We start from the raw sequence: 22090 nt of genomic DNA on the forward strand, positions 1-22090 counted from the left end.
TATGCATGTTACAGTGTCCCTAATGAATAATAAATTTTTCCTTTATATAGTAGGAGAGTTTTACCTTAAGTACAATTCTAAGAAGGGTAAAAATCTTCCTCTTCGCTAATCACTAGTTTTCTGCTGATATGGACCAAGATTCACGTCGTGATATCCGATTGGGCACGGACATCACAGCCCTTTATGTGTATTGGGCGCGGACATCACAGCCCTTTATATGTGGTTGTTTGGTAATGCTCTCTGAAGTCTTGGGGCTCGAACCTAAACCAGAGGACGTGGTCCCAATGTCCCCAAGGACAGGTGTTTTGCCCGAGCCCCGATACGAGGGGCTCCTTGCTCTGATCCCGATTTCTTATGATCACGTTTCTGCTCCGTTTTCCTCATCATGAAACTGGGATGCTCGGTGGGCTCGGTTTTACTCGTATACAACTATCGAATTATTGCTATATAATTAAATGCGTGTGTTGATGAATTCATTAATATACTATCATCATCCTCAAATTAAACACATATATAATAGAGACACAAAAGACGTACAAGATCATCTCGACAAAGTATGTGAATGACAGATGCCCAAAGAAAATTACATTTTCTTGGAAATTAAAAGATGAAGTGTTGTGGAAGTTCACGTATTAGACTTAGAAGTAGATTAATTACATTAGCGTAGGATGATTTAAGATTTGCATCCCAAACTCATCCATTGACATAGAAAATATAAGAAATCATACAAAGTGAAATACTATTACAAACGCAGATAGGCATGACATCTAGGCCAAGCATACTCTTATAACAACAACAAAAAAATTGGATTTAAATTAATTTTTGGAACGGATTTGGGTGGCAAATTGTTCACAAGCTTTTTCACAAGATGCAATAGTAGAACCTTTAACAGCCAAGCAAGTTGGCATGCATTCTTTAGCTGAATTTGATAGGGCTTCTGCCACATTTGTATAGTGCATCAATGCAATAATTAGCATGTAGAGTATAAAGAACATGGTTAAGGCATTTCTCATTGCTGCCATCTCAATTTGGTTACTCTTCTTAATTAAAAGTTTATTAGATGAATGGAGAAGAATGCTACTCATGTTTTTTTACATATATTTATAGCCTTAATTCCCGAGGGAAAGGTATTCCTTTATTATCTCCATGTTTTTTCCCCTTTCACTTATTTAAGTTTTAGTGCGTGGTTTATTGAGACCTTACTAGCGGCTTGTAATATTTTATCTGAAAATCATCGAATAATTTTGGGAGACAAAAAAAAAATTGTGAATATTAACTCAGGACATTTTTCTTTATTTTTTGAAGAGCATTCGAATAGACGAAAAAAATAAATAAATACAAAATTTATTAACTCACACTAATGTGGCCAATGAGGACCGGGCTATGTCGCTGCACCCTCACATCTTCCATAAATATATTACTTTTGAAGGATCTAACACAACACCCCATAAATATATTACTTTTGAAGGATCTAACACAACACCAATAATATTTTTTGAAGGATCCGATAAAAACCAAGATTTTGTAAGAAATGTATTGTTATATTTACCAAGATCAAGCACATAGGTTTATCTTGTTTAATATTGGTTATTAACATATTATTGTAAACTGTGAGATAATAATCTTAAAATATGCATTTGTTTGCATTTGTACATATACATCTAGCAGAATACACTGCATCTCTTGACAAGGTATGATATTGCCTCTAATAACAGGTGTGGTAATAGAGCTTCATTTGGAAAGCAATGATTTTGCTGTCTGGGTTACATTTTCCTCTGTGAAACCATATTTCTTGAATACTTCTGAATATGGTCCGCTAGCCCCAAAGTCGTCGATGCCAATCACAACGCCTTCATCTCCAACATACTCCTTCCACCCTAAGGGCGATCCTGCCTCCACGCTCACACGTTTCGAAACGTTTGATGGCAACACAAGCTCCTTGTAATCCCTCGGCTGCCTGTCAAAAAGCCTCCAACACACGAGGGAAACCACTCTCACTCTCCTCCCTTCGTTTCTTAGCACGTTCGCGCTGGCTTCACATAGACACAGTTCTGATCCAGTGCCAATCAATATGATTTCTGGTAGTTCCTCGGAATTGTCGCTAATAATGTACCCGCCTTTCTCTACTGCATCAGTCGATGTTCCTTCGACGTTGGTTGCCACCTTTTGCCTTGACAATGCAATAAGACTAGGTACATCTCGGTTTTCAACAGCTACCTTATAGGCTCCAGCAGTCTCATTTCCATCAGCAGGTCGGAAGAGCAGCAAGTGAGGAACAGCTCGAAGACCAGCTAAGTGCTCAACTGGTTGATGAGTTGGTCCGTCTTCGCCTAATCCAATCGAGTCGTGGGTCATAATGTAGATGACTCCAGCGCGGCTAAGAGCGGATAATCTGATTGAATTCTTCATGTAATCTGAGAATACAAGGAAGGTTGCCGCAAATGGTATCAAGCCGCCACCATGCAATGCAAGTCCATTGGAAATTCCAGCCATTGCATGTTCCCTGACTCCATACCTAATGTTTCGCCCCCATGGGGAATCGGGCTGCTTGAAGTCTCCGAGATTATGGAGATAGGCTTGATTTGAGCTGGCAAGGTCTGCACTACCCCCAATTAGTCCAGGAAGCACTTTAGCGAGCACATTCAAGCACTTCCCCGAATATCCTCGGGTGGCATCCACAGGGTCAGACATGGACCATTTCTGATGATAATGTAAACAAGTATTAGATAAAGAACTCTCGATGAAGAAGAGTAAGCAAGTATGGAGGCTCAAACTATATCTATTATGAAATGTCTTAAACAACAATTGCAAACATCTAATGTCCAAAGGCTACCAAATGTAACACTAACATTCACCGTAATACTTATCAACAGCATTTTTGGCTCCTCCGAAGCTCAGACAAAATAATTTGGTCCTAGTTCTTGACATTATTCAGAAATCACCCACTGAGACGAGCGATTTTGTTTGCTAACTTATTGTGATTTCGTTGATGAACAATTAGTCTATCAGGTATTTCCCTTAATCTCCTGTTTAAAAGACTGAATTTAACTTGGAATTGTTTGTCTTTCTTTGAGAATGCATCCGCAAACACAGTTCAAATGAATTAGTTTCTAGATGTGTTTATGTCTTCTTAGAGATCCCTCTTTTTTATTTAGTTTTTTAAGTGTATAAAGGTACAAATTAGATGCATATTTTACCGGTAATGAGCTTTCCCAGCCAGGAAGCATTCCATCAGCAAGGAGAAGTTCGAATTCTGCCGCTTCCTCAGGGTATTTGCTTTGATAATAATAAAGTTTGGAGTTCCACTCCTGCTCCAACCTTCCACCAAGATCTGTTTGTGCTTGCATTTCCCTGATAACAAATGCGCTTACAACACGCTCTTCTTTGTCCTTATAGAAGTGCAAAACAGCAAACACTGAACATTATTACCTGTAAACCATAGGAATAACATGGAATGGTTCTCTATCATCCCATTTAACTTTCTGTTTCATTTGCTTTACATCATCTTCATCAAAGGTTCCATGGTGAGCTTTTGATGTTCCTTCCTTTTTTGACAATTTCCCTATTCTTGTTTTCACCTGAAAATATAGAACTTTTCAATTGTAGAGAATCTCCATCCAGAAGAATTAATGAAGACGTTTCTTGTCATATATTATTGTCACAATTCTGACACTGCCATACCCGGATGAAAGTTGGTTTCTCAGTCTCACTATGTGCAGAGATTAGTGCACTCTTGAACGCTTGTATATTTCCTTGTGTGTTATCTACAATGATAGTGTTCCATCCTAGAGCTTCAAATCGTGCGGATATGTCTTCTGAAACTGCAAGGTCAGTGCTACCGTCAATGGTATTATGGTTAAAGTCATATATCAATGTAAGTTTGTGCAGCTTCCAATGTGCGGCCAGGGATGCAGCCTCATTTGATATGCCTTCCATAGAACAGCCATCACCCATGATGCAATACCTGAAGAAATATTATCCAAGAGAAATGCTGTTCAGTTTCGTCCACAAATTAAAAAGGGATAGTACACCAACTTACGTTCTATGATCAACAATGGCGATATCAGGCTTATTGAATCTAGCAGCCAAGTGAGCTTCTGCTAAAGCAAGACCAACCGCATTAGCGACACCTTGTCCCAAAGGGCCTGTAGGTTAACACAAAAATTGGGACTATCCTGATCAGATTTCCTTAATCCAAGGAGGAAAGAGAACAATATTGTGGTATCATATACAGACAAATCCAATGCCTTCCTATCAAGTTATGCAGGACTCTTCATTCAATATCCAGCGCTATTTGCCTAGGTTTCTTTCTAGATGTGTTCCTTCATATCCAAGAGGCTATTTGCCTATCTCTTAAAGCAAAGTTAACAAGATTTTCTTCAGTATGAGTTCCTGTGAAGGGGTGTTTCGTGATTGCGTGACATGCATACAAGAAATCCATAATTCTGTGACAAAACTATCATCATACTATATTGAGAATATAGCTCTAAATTCTATCAGGTGTCTTAAAAAGAAAAGCGACATTTTACTATACCCGTTGTCACTTCAATGCCTTCTGTCACTCCATTCTCTGGATGCCCAGGGGTCCGGCTTCCAAGCTTGCATAAGCGTTTAAGGTCTTCAATCTGAATGACACAAAACTTCCATGCTTATTTAATTTGTATTTTTTGTCAAAACTGTTTGCTGAACCTGACAAAACATAAATCAAGAATGTCCCTTTTAAGTGCACAAAGCAAAACACTTGAATCCATTGGTGTTACCGTCGGAATCGTCTACGTTTGTACGTAGAAAAAACATTGCAGAAGAATCCACTGTTTTCCCCCTAACAGCTTGTAAAGTACTTTGAACTCTCTTCTCGGATGGAAACCACAAAAAAAAAAAAAAAAAAAAAAAGGAAAGCGGAAAGCAAACAATGTACGAAGAATTTACTTCCAAATAACAAACAGAGGAAAAGAATCATATTGAAAAGCTCCTAACCCAACCCCTTCCTTCGTACAGCCCGTGTATTGTATGTAATCCAAATATTCAGTATGTTCTGTCATTGTCGTGGGTCCTTCACTCTCTCGTGGGTCCTTCACTCTCGTTAAATCCATGTGGATTGCATCATGAAATAACAATAGAACTTTTCCAGACATTAATAAAGTCGTGGTCTAATTAGACAACATCTTGCTTCAAACATAGGAGCTGCTACGAGTAAAATTCGAGAAAGAGAGCCGAATGTATAGGAAATTGATAAATGTTAATTGGCAGCCTACCTGATAAAAAGATAATTAACCTACTATAATAGTTTAAACTACAATGACTGTGCAAAAAGAAAATCTATACTTCCACTGTATAAAGTAGATCCTTACTTCAATGATAAGAATTTCAGATTAAACCTAATTTCACTAGTTAAAGAGGAAATGATATGAAATGTCACAAGGTGCCCCATTCAGGCCTTGAATTATGCTAATACGAAACATAACTCATGCCATTCCAGATTCTTCTTTTCCTTTTTGGACTTATTCGTCTATCTCTACATATTTGTGTTTAACGAATCCAAAAGGAACTATAAGTTTGATACACAAATTCAGAACCCATAAACCTCAAATTGTGGCTTCGTTGGTTGACGTGTGTATCTCAGTAGTTAGTTTTAGGCTTTATTATCAATGTAAATTAGCCTGGTTACAAATACAACAATCTGAAAGCATCAAAAATAAAATAAAAAATGACAAACATTACTTTCTATATGTACCTGAACAGATTGGAAACCAGCAAGATGAAGGCAAACATAGTGAAGAAGAGATCCATGGCCAGCACTCAAAACAAACCTATCTCTATTAAACCACTTGGGATTTCTTGAATTGTATCTCATGGCATGCCTATACAAGAAATAAGCAATTTCAGCCATCCCAAGTGCCATTCCACCATGCCCTGCCTTTGCATGTTGCACTGAGTCTACTATCAACATTCTCACATTCTCCACACATCTCTTATCAACCAATTCTTGCAAATATTCCTCATCTGAAATCTCAAAAGGGTATGCTCTTTTTAGCTCTTCCTGCCAGGAAACCTTGTAATCTTGGTCTTTGAAAAGACTAGGCTGTTTGCTTCTTGGAGTAGTATTATTGTCTGTTTTTAGACGGTTCTTGCACTGGAAATTACACCACAAGGCTAGTTTGTTGCTATGGTAATCATATGATCTGTTGGTTTGGATGGTGAGTTTGGGCTCATGCAAAGGAGGAAATGACTTGAACAGAAGATTAGAGATGGCCATTGTTCTTTTCTGGGGGGAAATGTAGGTGCTAGAGGAGGGGATGGAGGGGATGGATATATAAGAGGGTAATCTTTGGTTTTGGTGATGAAACACGTAGCGGTAATAGTACAGAAGATGAGAAATGGGTACACGTATTTGTGAAGAAAGGGCTGGCATGCAAAGAGGAGTAGTGACATGTAGCAGCTGAACGCATCAGGTTGAGCCACTTATATTTTGGAACTTGTAAGCTCTTCACTATCCCTCATTTGACTATGGAACATTGTCATTTAGTTGGAAAGATGGCTTTGGTGAGCTAGCCTGGGAACGATAAAGATTAAAGAATTCTAGGGGAAATTTTTGACGTGTGATAATTGAATTTGATCCACTATATATAACATAAATTATTTGAGGTAAGTCGAGATGTCACCCCTAAATACTCTGACAACTAGTTTGGGCAGAGCCATGTGTAAGTGCGGACGACCATATAACTGGTTTGGAAGTGCAATTTGAAATCATATCGAGCTTTCAGTCAATGCTTTTGATAAATTTCAGTATTGCTTATTACAGGTTGAAATGTATGTATTTATATACATGTGATTATGCATAGCCTGCATTCTTTGAGCTTGAACATGAGTTGCATGTACATCCTGCAGTGAGCAGCTGCATCTCAATCAGCTTATATATATATGTACGGTTTTATTCTGTAAGGAGAGTGCTTGTGCTGTAAAGAGTTGAGACATTGGTGGTGAGTGAGTCAAAATACCACCATGGCACCATGGCTTCGCTGTTACTAAGAAAGAGATAAATCTGATCATTCATGGTGATTGAGAAAATCATGCATTCACAGTGACAAGTGCAAAAACCACAACATTTGAGCCGAACATCTATAAATATATTGTGATGTTACATTTATCATTTTGGATGAAGGAAGAGATATTCACAATCGTGATCAGTTACAACAACAACGACGACGACCCAGTATAATCCCACAAGTGGGGTCTGGGGAGGGTAATATGTACGCAGACCTTACCCCTACCCCGAAGGGTAGAGAGGTTGTTTCCAGGAGACCCTCGGCTCAAAAAAAGCAATAGGAGATGATATATTAGTACCATAAAAATGCGTAATAAAAATAACAACAATATATAAGAGATACGAAATATGAAATACAGGATACGAAATACGAAATACGAAATAGATGGCTGGTATAGTACAACTAGAAGGTAAAGTCCTGCATCAATAGACGACCACTGACATTCCTAGTCTAACTCCTAACTAGATAGTCTCTCTCACTTGTGCTGTAGAAATATTCACACTCTCCCCTAACCTACAACCTTAATGCTCGACCTCCATAATTCCCTATCAAGGGTCATGTCCTCAGTAATCCTAAGTCGCGACATGTCCTGTCTGATCACCTCTCCCCAATACTTCTTAGGTCTCCCTCTACCTCTCCGCGTGCCCACTACAGCCAGTCGCTCACACCTCCTCACCGGTGCATCAGTGCTCCTCCTCTGAATGTGCCCAAACCATCTGAGTCTTACTTCCCGCATCTTGTCCTCCATGGGGGCCACACCCACCTTCTCTCGAATATCTGCATTCCTAATCTTATCCATCCTTGTATGCCCGCACATCCACCTCAACATCCTCATCTCTGCTACTTTCATCTTCTGGGTGTGTGAGTTCTTTACCGGCCAACATTCAGTTCCATACAACATGGCAGGCCTAACCACTGCTCTATAAAACTTACCTTTTAGTAACGGTGGCACTTTCTTGTCACACAAGACTCCCGACGCTAACCTCCACTTCATCCACCCCACTCCTATACGGTGTGTGACATCCTCGTCAATCTCCCCGATCCCCTGAATAACCGATCCAAGGTACTTGAAACTACCTTTCTTGGGAATGACTTGAGAGTCAAGCCTCACTTCAACTCCCGCTTCCGTCGGCTCAACTCCAAATTTGCACTCGAGGTATTCCGTCTTCGTCCTACTCAACTTGAAACCTTTAGACTCAAGAGCATGTCTCCAAATCTCTAGCCTCTCGTTGACGCCGCCTCTTGTCTCGTCAATTAGAATAATGTCATCAACAAATAGCATGCACCATGGAACCTCCCCTTGAATATGATGAGTCAGTGCATCCATCACCAGGGCAAATAGGAATGGGCTGAGCGCAGACCCTTGGTGCAATCCCGTAATAACTGGAAAGTGTTCAGTTATCTAACATGGCAGAGATTGGCAAGTGAGCTACTGAGCAACATGACAATGATATGGCACTGATGGGTGAGCTGAAAGTCGCAATATCAAAGGAGTCAATGGAGCGAACAAATGCTGCCCTTGCAGTTTCAGAGTCTAAAGGAGTTGAAAATTTCCACAAAATGGAACGATAGAAGAATACATGTCGAACATTTTCTACTAAACGAAGTGGAGAATCGGCAACGAGAAATGCAAAGTTCCACCATGTATTTGTGAAGATCTTACCAAAGATAATCAGTAAGGAGGAATTGCAGAATGCTTTCAGTTACTACTAGTGCAGTAGTTGACAAGTGACGGTTCGAAAATTAAAGTTTGTCGGGGTTGTCAACTTTGGAACTGCAGAAGACGCTGATAATATCGTGGAATCTTCAAATTTGTATAAATATGTACGTACTTAATATAAGATTTACTCTTGAAAAAAATCCTTGTAATAATATTACTTGTAAGAGAACTCAATCGTAATCAAAATAATAGACAAATATATTATGAGATCGAAATGATATCAACTCGTTGATTTATGTAAAGCCCATTGCTCAGTCTACAGAAGTCATTCAGTACACAAAATACATAGCCCATGATACTATTGCTTGTTGATCAGTCGCCTACATCTGTATCAAACTACGAGCGAGCTAGCACTTACCTCTTTGCGCTGATCCACAGTAGAAAGAAATCTAACATGTGCTGCACTAAACATTTTTCCAAATTACATAGATGCACCTTCCACTGAGGAAAGAAGCAAATTCAGAAGGTTTTATTACTAAAGTTACCTGCTCTTGTGCATGGATTTGCTGAAAGAACTGTTAAGAGAGGACCATGTCGCGCAACAGGAATTACGGTGCACTTTCTGGTTGGGAACAAAGCATGTGCAGAAGCTTTTTGTACTAAAATACATTTTCTTGCACATTGATTTGCTGAAAGAACTGAGTAAAGAACCATATCATGCAACAGGGATTTTGGGTTCGCCTAAATTTACAAAAGCCTGTGCTCGAGCCATGCGTCCCAGTGCCGCATCCCAAGAGACAAGGTGATTCATAAACACATTAACGTACTTTGCTTTATCATTCTGTGAAAAGAGAGAAAACAAAGACGGACACATTAGAAACAGTCTCCTTGTAGAAAGCAAAAGGGAAGAACTATCGGTTACCTTGTAATCCAGATAATAAGCATGCTGCAAAATGGGAAGAGCAAGTAAATGATGAATATCTTTTCTCAATATATAATATTAGCATGTGGAATGCAAACTCTAAAAGGTTTAAGATTTCTTTCAGAGACTGAGTGAAGGGTACATGGGAAAAGGAGGGCAAAATACTGTCTAAGAACTCACCTCCCACAAGTCCAAACCGATCAGGGGCTGCAGAATCAAAGAGATACCAAATGAACATGCAAGTACTTGTAATCAAGAAAATGTAATTTCTAAGGTAGTATTACAAGTTATTGAACATTAAGAAAAAGAATCCTCACGATGTCATTCCACACAAGAGGGTTGACAGCATTTGATGTCTTAACAATTGCAAGACGCTTCTCCTCTCTCTTCACTGAAATAATCAAACTGAAGGTGTTATCGAAGAACTTAAAGGAGATGCATGGACTGCTCAACTGTGGTTGAAAAAGGCTATAAAACTTTCCAACTGATCAATCAGGAGGTTTGTGCGATGAAAACTTTAGGGGTCTAGCAAAAGCATGAATATTTACAACAACAATATCAACAAACCCAGTGTAATCCCACAAGTGGGGTCTGGGAGAATAGTGTGTACGCGGGCCTTACCCCTACCTTGTGAAGGTAGAGAGGCGGTTTCCGATAGACTTTCGGCTTAAGAAGCGGAAGCAACCAAGAATAACAACACAAGAAAAACAAAGACAAAAATACTATGTGTAATAACAAAGATCTAAAAATAAGAAATACAAGAATACTACTAACAATACTGGTAAGAATGACACAATATGGAACAACAAAGATCTAGGAACACAAAAATGTAAGAATAATACTAATACTACTGGTACGATTAGGAGAACTCTCGACTACCTATCAACCTACAATCCTAATTCTTGACCTCCACATATTCTTATCGAGGGTCATGTCCTCGGTAAGTTGAAACGTTGTCATGTCCTGTCTAATCACCTCTCCCCAATACTTTTTTGGCCAACCTTTACCCATGGTCAACCTCTCACATCTCCTAACCGGGACATCGATGTATCTCCTTATCACGTGCTCGAACCATCTCAACCTCGATTCCCACAATTTGTCTTCCACGGGGGTCACTCCCACCTTGTCCCTGATAACTTCATTCCTAATCTTATCTTTCCTGGTATGTCCACACATCCATCTCAACATCCTCATTTCAGCTACTCTCATCTTCTGGACATGGGATTTCTTAACTGGCCAACACTCAGCACCATACAACAAAGTCGGTCTAACTACCACTCCGTAGAACTTGCTCGTAAGTCTTGGTGGCACATGAATATTTAAATGCAGAGAAAAATGACCATGTTTGAATGATAGTTGATGACAAGAAATTAGAGATTTTGCTAAACCTTTCATCTACTTAATCCTCATGATTATACAAAAATTGAGTCGACGGACAATACGAAGTCCAGAACTTCATTCTGAACTCAGTCCATACACACTATGTAGAGAGATTAAGGCCAAAATATATGTTTGATCCTTCTCATTTTTTAGCTGTCCAAAATATTTTAAAAAATGATGGGGAAGTGGAAGTTTAATATACGAGTTCAAAAAACAAAAAGCACGAGCTATCCTCATGACATAGTTTAGCTGTTCAAATGTCCACCAGCTGTACCTCAATTAAGTTAATTAGTGATTTGGTTTTGAGAAACACATATGCAAAGACAATTGAAACTATATTAAAAGAAGACTACAAGAGAATATAAATTCTAGTTCCCAAATACTAGAGCTTTCTCATTAGAATAAAGAGCAGCCAAAGAAGAAAGCAAACAAGCGTGACAGCCAAATCCATATGGAACATTAGCTATATTTTTTTGGGGCAACTTACAGACGAGCCAAATCCATCCAGAGCCAAATAACGCGAGAGCTGCTTCTGTAAACTTCTCTCTAAAGTTGGTAAATGAACCAAAATCCTTCTCAATCTGCTGAAGGAGTCCTAATTTAGGCATGTCACCGCCTCCCGGTTGCATGGACTCCCAGAAGAAATCATGATTCCACACCTGGAACGAATAAGATCCATAAGTATTGTCCTAGTAAAATTAGGCTCATAGAATATGGACGAATTAGGTGAAAGGGAAGCTGATATTTCTTCTTGATTGGAAAAATTCAAAAATTTAAAGACAGAAATTGAATAACAGAAAAATTGTTGAGGAAATCCTCACAGATATAATTTTGATAAAAATTCATAATCAAAAATTTAGTAGTATCAATTTCCAAGAGTATTTTCACTCAGAACAAAAGAAAACAACTCTTGCTTATACGACGTGTCTGCAAAACAAATACTCCCTTCGTTTCAACTTATGTCACACTTTCCTTATTAGTCTGTTTCAAAAACAAATAACACATTTTTATATTGGGAAACAATTTAACTTTAAATTTTTTATTTTACCCTTAATGAGAAGTTTTTATAGCAACATAAATGTTATGACCGCATAAAACTTTTACTCTTTAAGCTTTTACGACCACAAGTTTCAAAAGTCTCTTCTTCTTTTTTTTAAATTCCGTGGCAAATCAAGCTACGTCACATAAATTAGAACGGAGGTTAGTTTGTAGCATCTGATTACTCACTGTTGAATTTTGTGATAACTTCATCAAAAATTTTGAGCCGGTAGAGAAGGAATGCATTTATTTATTTATTTATTTCATGTCTGATATCCTCATGTTCGGGCCTAATCTATTTTTTGGGTCAAGCACATGGAATATTTCAAAGATGGTAGCAGTGAGACTCAAATACAAGACCTACCATCTTGGATTGTAGGACCACTCATCCAAAAGCTTAACCCATTAGAGAGGACCACATTAATTTATTTATATTATGTCTGCAATACTCAACACAGAATATCCTAATGACTATGTTTTTTATTACATTTTTCCATTTAAAAATAACTTTTGTAGTATAACACATCTGATGGAGTTAGATTATGGAGATCCATCAGGTCACTTTGGCCTATTCTAAAGAATCACACATCCATTAAAGTGCAAGATGGCAATAAAACCTAATTCTCGAAAGATAACTAGCTGGGAGATGGATGTTCAAAGGACCTCTTCCTGATATGTATGTTCTGGCACAACATCAACAGAACACAATAGCTGAAATATGGTCCCCCAAGGATGGACACTTGTTTTCAGAAGAAGTTTGAATGATTGGGAGGTGGCCAGAATGACTGACTTCTACAAACATCTGGAAAGATTCAAAGGTTTACAAAGTGGGATGGATACAATAAGGTAGCAGGGACATAACAGTGGCATTTATAAGGTGAATGCAGCATACAAGATCCTGAATCGAGCTAACCTGCAGATTAACAATTGGCCTTGGAAGCATATCTGGAAAATCAAGATTCCCTATAAGGCAGCATGCTTTTCCTGGTTACTAGAAAAGGAGGTTGTTCTGACACAAGATAATCTTGTAAAGAGAGGGATCTCATTGTGCTCAAGATGTCACTTATGTGGAGAGGATGTTGAGACAGTTAGCCATCTATTTTGCAATGACCAGCTATGGAAGACCTTTATTAATCTCAGAGGCATAGCTTGGACAATGCCTAGTAAGATTACTTAAGCTCTTTTCAGTTGGGATGAAACTGGAACTGGTGCAAGAGACAGAGATAGATGGAGAACTGTCCCAGCATGTATTTGGTGGACAATCTGGAAAGAAAGGAATTCCAGATGTTTTGAGGATAGTAGAAACTCAGTGCGGAAGATCAAGCTTAACTGTGTTTTGCTTTTTTGCTTTTGGTGTAAACAGATCTATACAGAAGATACTGTTTCAATTCTAGATGTCCTAGAATCTTGTTAGGCCTAGGCCTGAGGATCAGTTATTTCTTTTGTCTACTCGCTTGTAAATATGGTTTCAGTACAACCTATGTACTAATTTTATTATAATATACAATATGTTACCATCTCAAAAAAAAAAAAAATAACATATCTGAAATAAGAGTATAAGTCGCAACTTGCAGAAAATAGTAAGCATGGTGAGAGTGAGTGTAGGAGGGAAGAAGTTGAAACAGAGAGGAAGAGAACCATGTTAGACGCAGGGAAGATTGTTTTAGCTGCCTCGAGCTATTGGCTATAGTGTTTGAACTTAAATGTACAACAACAATCCAGTGGAATCCCACAAGTGGGGTCTAGGGAGGGTAGTGTGTAATGAAAATCTTGAAGTAAATTAGGATGTTGACCGAACAGGAGATCACAAATGAGAATGTAATTTATAAAGACCGCACATGATTTTATGGACTGAAAACTATATAAGCCACTGCATAAGTGATTATTATCACATAATCAACTAATATGTGTTGGGAAAGTAACACTTGTAGTTCTGCTCCTCTCAAAGGTTTTTTCAGATCTCTTCAGGTCTCTCTTCACCATGAAATACTTTTTGCTTTTATATGCATTTCATGTATCTAAATACTTAATTTCTTGGTTCCGCCAATTAACACTCGTACGTCTATAGCATCAGGAACTATAGATAGAGGATCTTTTTCATCACTCTGGCTCCTGTATATGAGGCTGAACATTCTAGCAAAAGGCAGATGGAGAACTCCCACCTAACAATAATATCTGGTTTCCTAGCAAGTGACTTGCTTAGGCCTTCCATTTAAAATATTGGAACAAAAGATGCTTAAGCTCACGATATTTGGTACACATAGTATAAAAAGAACCACCAATTATTTGTCAACGAAGGCATGATTCGAAATGGAAGATATGTTTTACCTTCCAGTGTAACTGTGCTAAATTTGTAAAAATCTTATAGAAGAAGGAAACCAATCTATGGCAAATGCAAGATAGCATGATAGAGTCTTGACGCCAATACCTGGGCAGCATCACTGAATTCAGGTAATGGATTTCCGTTGTTGTATGTCACTTTGATAAGTTCCTCCATAGTGCATCCATAAAGTATGTCATTCTTCTCAAGCTGTTTGTTAAGAGCTTCAACATAACTACGATGATGCTCTCCCCAATGTACCTCGAGCATCTTTTGGCTCATATATGGTTCTAGTGCATCCTACAAGGGCAGAAGGAAAAACGTAAATTAGTAGCCATTAGGACATTGTATATGTAAATTTGACATATATATATAGGTGTTATTTTTTGTTTACTCCCTTTTTTTTAACTTTTGGCATTATTATTGGAGTATTATTATTATTTATCATTATTATTATTATTCGATGACAGAGAAATCTGTCGAGGGAAAATAGTTAGGACCAAAGCAACCTTTGAAGCTCGGGAATAATGGGTTCATCCCTCTATCTTTCTCTGCTTAAATACCAGGTTTAGTTCACATGGCGTATTAACACCGAATATCAAAAGCCAAAAACATAAAACTTACAAGCTTATAAGGTGGGGTTTTAAGGCCATAATAAGCAAAAACTTTTGGTACTCCATGATGTCCATGAAGGCTTCTCTTCTGCCTCAAACCCTGCATTTGTAGCACAGCCATTTAACACTTACATACAGAGAATATATAAAAAGAGCACGACATAGAGTCCGAATTACGTACAACATTTGATAGCCTTGAGGGTATGTTCAGTTGGCTCGATAAATCAGTAGTCACCAACAGTTGTCTAGAACTTGAAGTACAAAGACTGTTACAAGAAGACCAACTCATTTTTTTTTACAATTTCCTTTCCCTCTGCTTATCTTATAGCTCAAGAAAACGTCACTGCAAACAACACATTAACATTATTGAATCCAGAGAGGAATAGGAGAAGCACTTAGCTTAGTACAGTGGTTTGTTATATTAGTCATTTCAACAAACAGGTTGTGCGCAAGTTTGGAGGTGCAAATAACTTACATGTGGGGAATGACTTCTCTATATAACTTCTTTTAGATTGTTGCCTCAATTATCAGCTTGCACTCTCTTTCGCTTCTTCTGTGCGTGTGGTGCTATCACTGTAAGCTTTTTTGGTTCTGTAATTCCACTTTGTGAGTTCCTTTTCCCGCTCAACTATAGACAAGACTGTAGAAAATAATGGAGTTTCAAGATTTTTTTTTTCTCTGTGACATCTGAGCGAATGAACATTATAAGCCCATACGTCATCTATTGGGCTACTTCATGTGGCCAATATGTATAAGCCCATATAAAACGGGTAGTAATAGGGAGAAATTCAAAAATAGCCAGATTTACAAGTGGTCATTCAAAAATAGCCACAGTTTCAAAAGTCATCGAAATTTAGTCATTTTTCATGTAAAGATAAATTTGAACAAAAACACTGTTCAAAATCCGGAAAATACTCCAGAATAATATACTGGAGTTCCAATTAAAGTGACATTAATCGAAATGGGATTATTTATTTATTCAGAGTCGCCACTTGGGATAATTGTTATGGTGTCCCAAGTCACCAATTTATTTTAAATCCCACATCGAGGAAATTAACTCTTATTTATGGTCCGCGAACACAGAAGACCGGGTAAGGAATTCTGTTAACCCGGGAGAAGGTGTGAGGCACTCCCCAGTTCCGTGGTTTTAGCACGGTCGCTCAACTATTAATAATTGGCCTAATTATCTGATTAATTACATGTTTTAAACCTATTGTGCATTTTTAACTTCCAACCGCTTTTAATTATTTATGGAGTTATTTCTGGAACAAGTCATGATTGTCATACACTTGTTTGTTTTTGTACACCTTGTGAATCGCATCACCGGAACCGTACCCACGATCTACAACATATTTATTTTATTATTGTTTGAAGTTATGGTCGGGTCACATGAAATGCGCACCCAAATTGGAGATTATATATCATGACTATGCCACGAGAACCGTACCTATAGTTACGATGGTTATCATTAACGTGCCTAAAGCAAACTACGGTGTTCATAATTTGAGATTGTTTATTTTTCTTTTCCTGTTTTCCTAAGGTTTTAGATCATGCGTGGAAGTCAAAAGTTATGGAATCATTATGATAAAGACACATTGATGCCAATCTATAAAACGGGTGTATGGGAATTTGAGAATACAGTTAACTTTTTCCATGTTAACTATGGGAGATATTGGGGAGGAAATGACTTTAATTCTACCTTTTCAACCTTGATTTCTTAATTCTTTTAGGGCCAACGATTGGACATGCAATGCTAGAGGTCACGTTTAATTAAGGAATTGCACTAAACTTCTATCAAGTTGCAGGTGAATGTCATTGGGTCTGCATTGAAGCACAGGCGCAAGCCTACGTGCGCCTACAGTAGAGGTGTACATGGACCGCGTTGGTTCGGTTTTTATCAAAACCAAACCAAACTAACTATATCGGTTTGGATTGGTCCGGTTTTGTCGGGTTTTCAGGTTTTTTTGTTACATGAATATTATTTCAATCTTACTTTGTTAAAATTATAGATAAAGCTTTGATAAGTGAATATATGTTTAGTAAATATGGAAAACATTGACAAACATATGATCTATTAAAATATTCTAATGGGAGAATTTTTTTAGTAACACATGATAGTTATTTTCTTAGTCGTCTAACAATAATTTTTCGTTAATTTATGCTTTCAAGGTTAATAAACGAGAGGATCCCACATATTTCTACATTTTCTAAAGAAAAATCACTATAGTCTTAAAAATATAAATAAAATTTATATATTTATATGTCAGTTTGGTTCGGATTTTTTTACTCAATACCAAACCAAGTCAAACCAAACTTAGTCGGGTTTTTTAATCGGTTTGGTTTGGTTTTTTGGTTTGGTGCAGTTTTCCGGTTCGGTTTGAACACCCCTAGCCTACAGCATCTCAAATCAACTTTGTGGGCTTTAAAATAATTTAGGCTACTGGAGCAAGCCCATGTCACCAAGACAAACCCAATTCAAGGTTTAAGAAACTATATTCAGCACATAATTGCGGGGATTCAACAATCAGTATTCATGAATTATAAGATTCTAATCTAAAAAAAAAAAACAATTTCATGCTTATATTACATGCTAGATAAAATGAGCTAGCTAAATTTTAGGGATTATACACAAATAGCAACCAGTCACATACTAATTTTTGCCAATCAAAAGTCCAGTTCATATTGGCTTTATTTCAAACATCCCATCCGAATTTATAGTTAAACAGTGAATGAGTATTTAATCAAGTATATAGATGAACAAAATTGAGGCAGATTTTATAATGCTATGATATATGTGTAGTGGTTATATGATTTGAGACTAAAATCAGTACCTGAATAGCAGAAAAATAGTCCACAACGAGCCAAGTAAAGATAGAGACGAAGATGAACAGAGCTTAACAAAGCAGCAACAGCGATTTCAGCAACAAACGGTCCTTTAATCCCAGAGATTGCCCAAAATATCGGCTAAGTGAAGCAACTTGTGAAATGTGGGAAGAAAAGAAATCAAGCTCTTCTCTTCAAATCCCAACGTCTAATTCTTGTTTCTTTTTTGTTTTTCTTTAGCTCTTTGCTTTTTTTCCTTTTTTTTAGAATTCCAGATCCTTCTTTGAGTCCAAAGAGAGGTGAGACGAAGAGGGGTGTGAGCAGACCGGAAGGAGTGATGGTCTCTTGGGTTGAGTGGGAAGTTGGGAAGAAGAAAGAGAGGGAACGACGCTCAGTTAGGGTTTTCTCATGGGGAATCTCATCTTCTGGAATGGGTGAGGCTGCTGGTTGTTGAGGTTGTTAGACAAGGTGGATAACGCTGCTACGTTTTTTTCGTTGTATCTCATTGTTTTCTAAGGGTTTGGGAATTCAAGTATTTTTCAATTTAATGTCAACTTGGACTAAAAAGATTTTTTTCCAAACTACATCTACTCCCTTATAAATATTCATATAAAAATTTGGTTATAAAATGAACTAATTTGACTTCGGTCAACGTTTTGGGTAAACGGAGCCGGACCCGTGATTTGACGGTCCCGGAGGGTCCGTAGGAAAATATGGGACTTGGGCATATGCCCGGAATCGAATTCCGAGGTCCCAAGCCCGAGAAATGAATTTTTTAAAGAAAATTATTTTCTGGAATTGTTTGAGAAAATTTGAATTGAAAATTGAGTAGAACATGTTAGTATCGGGCCCGTATTTTGGTTCCGACGCCCGGTACAGGTCTTATATGTGATTTAAGATGTTTCTGTGAAATTTGATGAAAAACGGATATCATTTGACGTGATTCGGACCTAAATTGCTAAAGTCGATAGTTGATGAAGTTTGAAAAAAATCCTTTGATTTTGAGGTTTAATTCGTTGTTATTAAGTTACTTTGGCGATTTGAAGCACAGATAAGTGCGTATGATGTTGTTGAGTTAGTACGTGTGTTTGGTTAGGAGCCCCGAGGGCTCGGGTGTGTTTCGGGAAGTTTTGAACTTGTGGAAAAGTTGCAGATTTCTGCTGTTAGTGCCCAGGGATTTAACCCTTCGCGTTTGTGTGGTCCCTCTCGCGAACGCGTAAGGCAAAAATCCCAGGTGCCCAAATTCTTCTTCGCGAACGCGAAGGTTGTGACGCGAACGCGAAGCTGAGGGGGGAGACCCTTCGCGAACGCGTAAGGTGTTGGGGAGGGGTCACCAAATTATTCATCGCGAACGCGGCCACTGGTACGCGAACGCGTAGGCTTGAGGAGCCAAAACTCCGCGAACGCGAGCCTTTTCACGCGATCGCGAAGGCCTAGCAGGTCTGACTCTTAGCGAACGCGATGAGCCTGTCGCGAACGCGTAGAGTAAATTCGCCCAGTTAATTTTTAAAATCCAGAACATTAGCCTTACGGGATTATTGCAAAATTTCATAAACCCCTTCTTCTCCAAAGCTCTTAGGCGATTTTTGAAGCCTTTCTTCACCGTAACCTTTTGGGTAAGTAATCATTAACTTGTTCTTCATTTTTCATTAACACCCACTAGATTTCTAGACCTAAAACATGTAATTAAGGGTAGAAATTAGGGATTTGGGTAAAATTAGGGTTTTTTGATTAATTGTGATTTAGACCTCGTTTTGGGGTTGTGAGCACGTGATTTTTGTTTCGCGCGACAATCGCTCCAAAAGAAATAAAAAATAATAACAATGGGTCCTGCTGTACAATTTTTGGATTTTTACATGGCACTCTGTTAATTATTTGTGATTTTTGCCCATTTTTACCTTATTAAAACAAAATACAAAAAATGTACGTGTCATGCGTAATCTGAACCGCAACACGGTTGTTAAATAGAAAATCATAAACAGGCATCTTTGTCCGTGATTTTGTTTTGTTTGATTTTTACCTGTTTTGAATTATTTTAATGTGTGTGTAAGTGTTATTTAATTTTAATTTGATTTTTTTACTTAGTTTTGTCTTTTTTTAAAAAAAAATGAAAAAAAAAAGAAGAAGAAAAGGAAATAATAAAAAGACCCCTTCCTTTTTCAGACTTGGGCCAATTTTAACAAATTGGCCCAAACAAATTCAACCCAAAACCCAGGCCTGCCCGGTCCAGACCAGTTGATGCCCAGGGTGTCTAAACGACGCCGTTTTAATCCAGTATGATCTGGGCCGTTGATCTCAGATTGATCAACGGCCAAGATCACCTCCCCATAACCCACTAATGACCCCGACCCGTTTCCACTCGGACCGACCCAAACCCTCTAAAAGATGAAACGACACCGTTTCCTTCAAGCTGAAGGATCCTGGCCCTTCATCGTGCCTCATCCGACGGTTGAGATCGACCCACCCATTCCATATATAAGCCTCTTACCTTACCCTGCCCCCCTTATCCAAACCTCAGCCTTCGTCGTCTTCACCAGAACCCCAAACCCTAGAGCCGCCCCTGTACCCTTCACCATGAAAACCGGCGGCACGGACGCCGGTGACCCCGCCCTTAACACCATAGAATCCCCTTGCCATCCTAAACATGGATCTGTTGACTACTTAGTTCGAATCCCTTCCCATCTTCTCGAATCTTCATTTGAAGATTCGAGTCAAACTCGATCTACACCAATCTGCCCTAAATTCATACCAGACACTCCCCACATCCCCCTCGTGACCAAACCATACTTGGTTTGGTCCGAATCTGACCAGGGAAGCATGAATCCCGGATCTAGTTTTTAAACCTTAGGGTTCCTCGTCACTGGTCCTTGTCTTGTTCGAGCCAAAGAAATTAAGGTCTAATGGACCTTAATCGAAGTGTTTCTCATCTGAGAAACACTTCGATTAAAGTCCGTTCAGCCTTAAGAAAGGTCTGTCCGAGTCCGAGTTAAGGTTTTGATTTTTCGGGATTTAAGGTGAGTTCTGTTCTCTTTTCTTTATTCTGTTAATCCATGTTTTGTTTAAAAGGCTGTTATTGTTGTTGTGTGATGGCTGTTTCAGATTTTTACCAACTGCGTCCTGTCCACCTTGCCTGAACCTTGTTTTGTTTGATTGAGTTGTCTTCTTCTACTTGTTCTGATAATGTGTATGTATGTATTCGTTGTGCAATTAGTTGAATTCCAAATTTGTACTGATCAATTGGTTCCTCGAGTACCACTTTGCTTAGTCAGTGTAATTCAAATCATATGTCGATACTGTTAAATGTCTGATTTTGGTTACGATTGTATGTGTTATAACTAGTATAGTCGAGTCGACATATGTCGTCAATTAGTTTCAGCTGTCCGAACAATAACAAATCGACTTATCTTCTGCTAAGCATTTGTTGAATCAATTAGGAACTGAGTTTGTTTACTTATGGTCGTTAATTTGAATCAGAAATGTAAAAGGAATGCTTTGTTTAAGTTCTGAATTGGAGGGCATGTGCACTTGTGCACAGCATGTGCATTTGTGCACCACAGGTGCATTTGTGCACAGCCTGTTTCCTGCATAAAGGGGTTTTTGATTTTAAAATAGTTTGACAGCATATGCTGTCAGATTATGCCCTGCTGCCCATATCCTGCTTTAGTTTAGAAATATTAAACCTCACTTAAAAGATGAGTCTGCCAGGGAATATCATGGGAGTTGGTTTATATTTAAAGTAAGTGGAAACTGAAACAAGACAGACCACATGGGAGGGGTTTTCTTTGGTTGTTGAACAGGCTGTGTTTAGTATGACTTTAGGCTTATAAAAGGGGAGGGGGGACAGACAGAGATAAAGAGATCGGATAGAAGATACATAGAGGAGATAGAGAATAGAGAGGAGGAGAGGAAAAGGATACCACCTGATACTAGGAAAAGAGAATTTGAAAGAGAGAGAGGGTGATACACACTGAGAGGTATACACACACAGACATACATAGAGAGAGACAAGAGAGGAGGAGAGGAAATAATATAGATATATAGAGAGACACAGGGAGAACCCAGACTGAATTTTGAGAACTGAAGTTCTGGGGGAAAACAGTAAAAACTGGAAAAGGTTTCTTTCTGATAACTTAAGTATAAGTTCAAAACTGAAGACTGATATTGGATTCTTGAAAAGAAAGGAGATAGGGAGAGGGATAAACAGAAAAATCAGCAACTATTTCTGCCTTGTTTGTTTGACTCTCAGTCTTGTTCAACCTGTTCGATCAACTCTGTTTTCCTTCAAAT

At 38.4% G+C, this 22090-nt stretch overlaps 2 protein-coding genes across 14 annotated transcripts; both read right to left on the reverse strand.

Moving 5' to 3' along the window:
• Positions 1-1567: 1567 nt before the first annotated feature.
• On the reverse strand, positions 1568-6294 carry LOC107790645 (transketolase, chloroplastic-like). The gene is made up of 7 exons (XM_016612598.2): positions 5735-6294; positions 4535-4625; positions 4040-4145; positions 3682-3964; positions 3430-3578; positions 3198-3351; positions 1568-2700 (listed from the first exon to the last, which is right to left on the reverse strand). Exons 1-7 carry the CDS (start codon positions 6254-6256, stop codon positions 1732-1734), a joined length of 2274 nt encoding a protein of 757 aa, XP_016468084.2. The 5' UTR covers positions 6257-6294; the 3' UTR covers positions 1568-1731.
• A 2649-nt stretch (positions 6295-8943) lies between these two features.
• On the reverse strand, positions 8944-18325 carry LOC107820063 (superoxide dismutase [Fe] 3, chloroplastic). Of its 13 annotated transcripts, none has more exons than XR_012696620.1 (11): positions 17812-18325; positions 15456-15620; positions 15162-15323; positions 14991-15080; positions 14475-14666; positions 11496-11667; positions 9946-10019; positions 9809-9835; positions 9629-9652; positions 9252-9547; positions 8944-9165 (listed from the first exon to the last, which is right to left on the reverse strand). XR_012696620.1 is itself a non-coding variant. In XM_016646273.2 (10 exons), exons 3-10 carry the CDS (start codon positions 15267-15269, stop codon positions 9422-9424), a joined length of 813 nt encoding a protein of 270 aa, XP_016501759.1. In that variant the 5' UTR covers positions 15270-15323; positions 15456-15620; positions 17812-18325; the 3' UTR covers positions 8944-9421. The 13 variants fall into 13 exon arrangements, 7 of the variants coding, with proteins under 7 accessions (XP_016501759.1, XP_075081342.1, XP_016501760.1 ...); XR_012696619.1 differs by having other exon boundaries at positions 8944-9170; XR_012696621.1 differs by having other exon boundaries at positions 8944-9170; positions 15456-15571; positions 17812-18317.
• Between the last annotated feature and the right edge of the window lie 3765 nt (positions 18326-22090).

The sequence above is a fragment of the Nicotiana tabacum genome, chromosome 11 (assembly GCF_000715075.1).
Source record: "Nicotiana tabacum cultivar K326 chromosome 11, ASM71507v2, whole genome shotgun sequence".
Taxonomy (NCBI): domain Eukaryota; kingdom Viridiplantae; phylum Streptophyta; class Magnoliopsida; order Solanales; family Solanaceae; genus Nicotiana; species Nicotiana tabacum.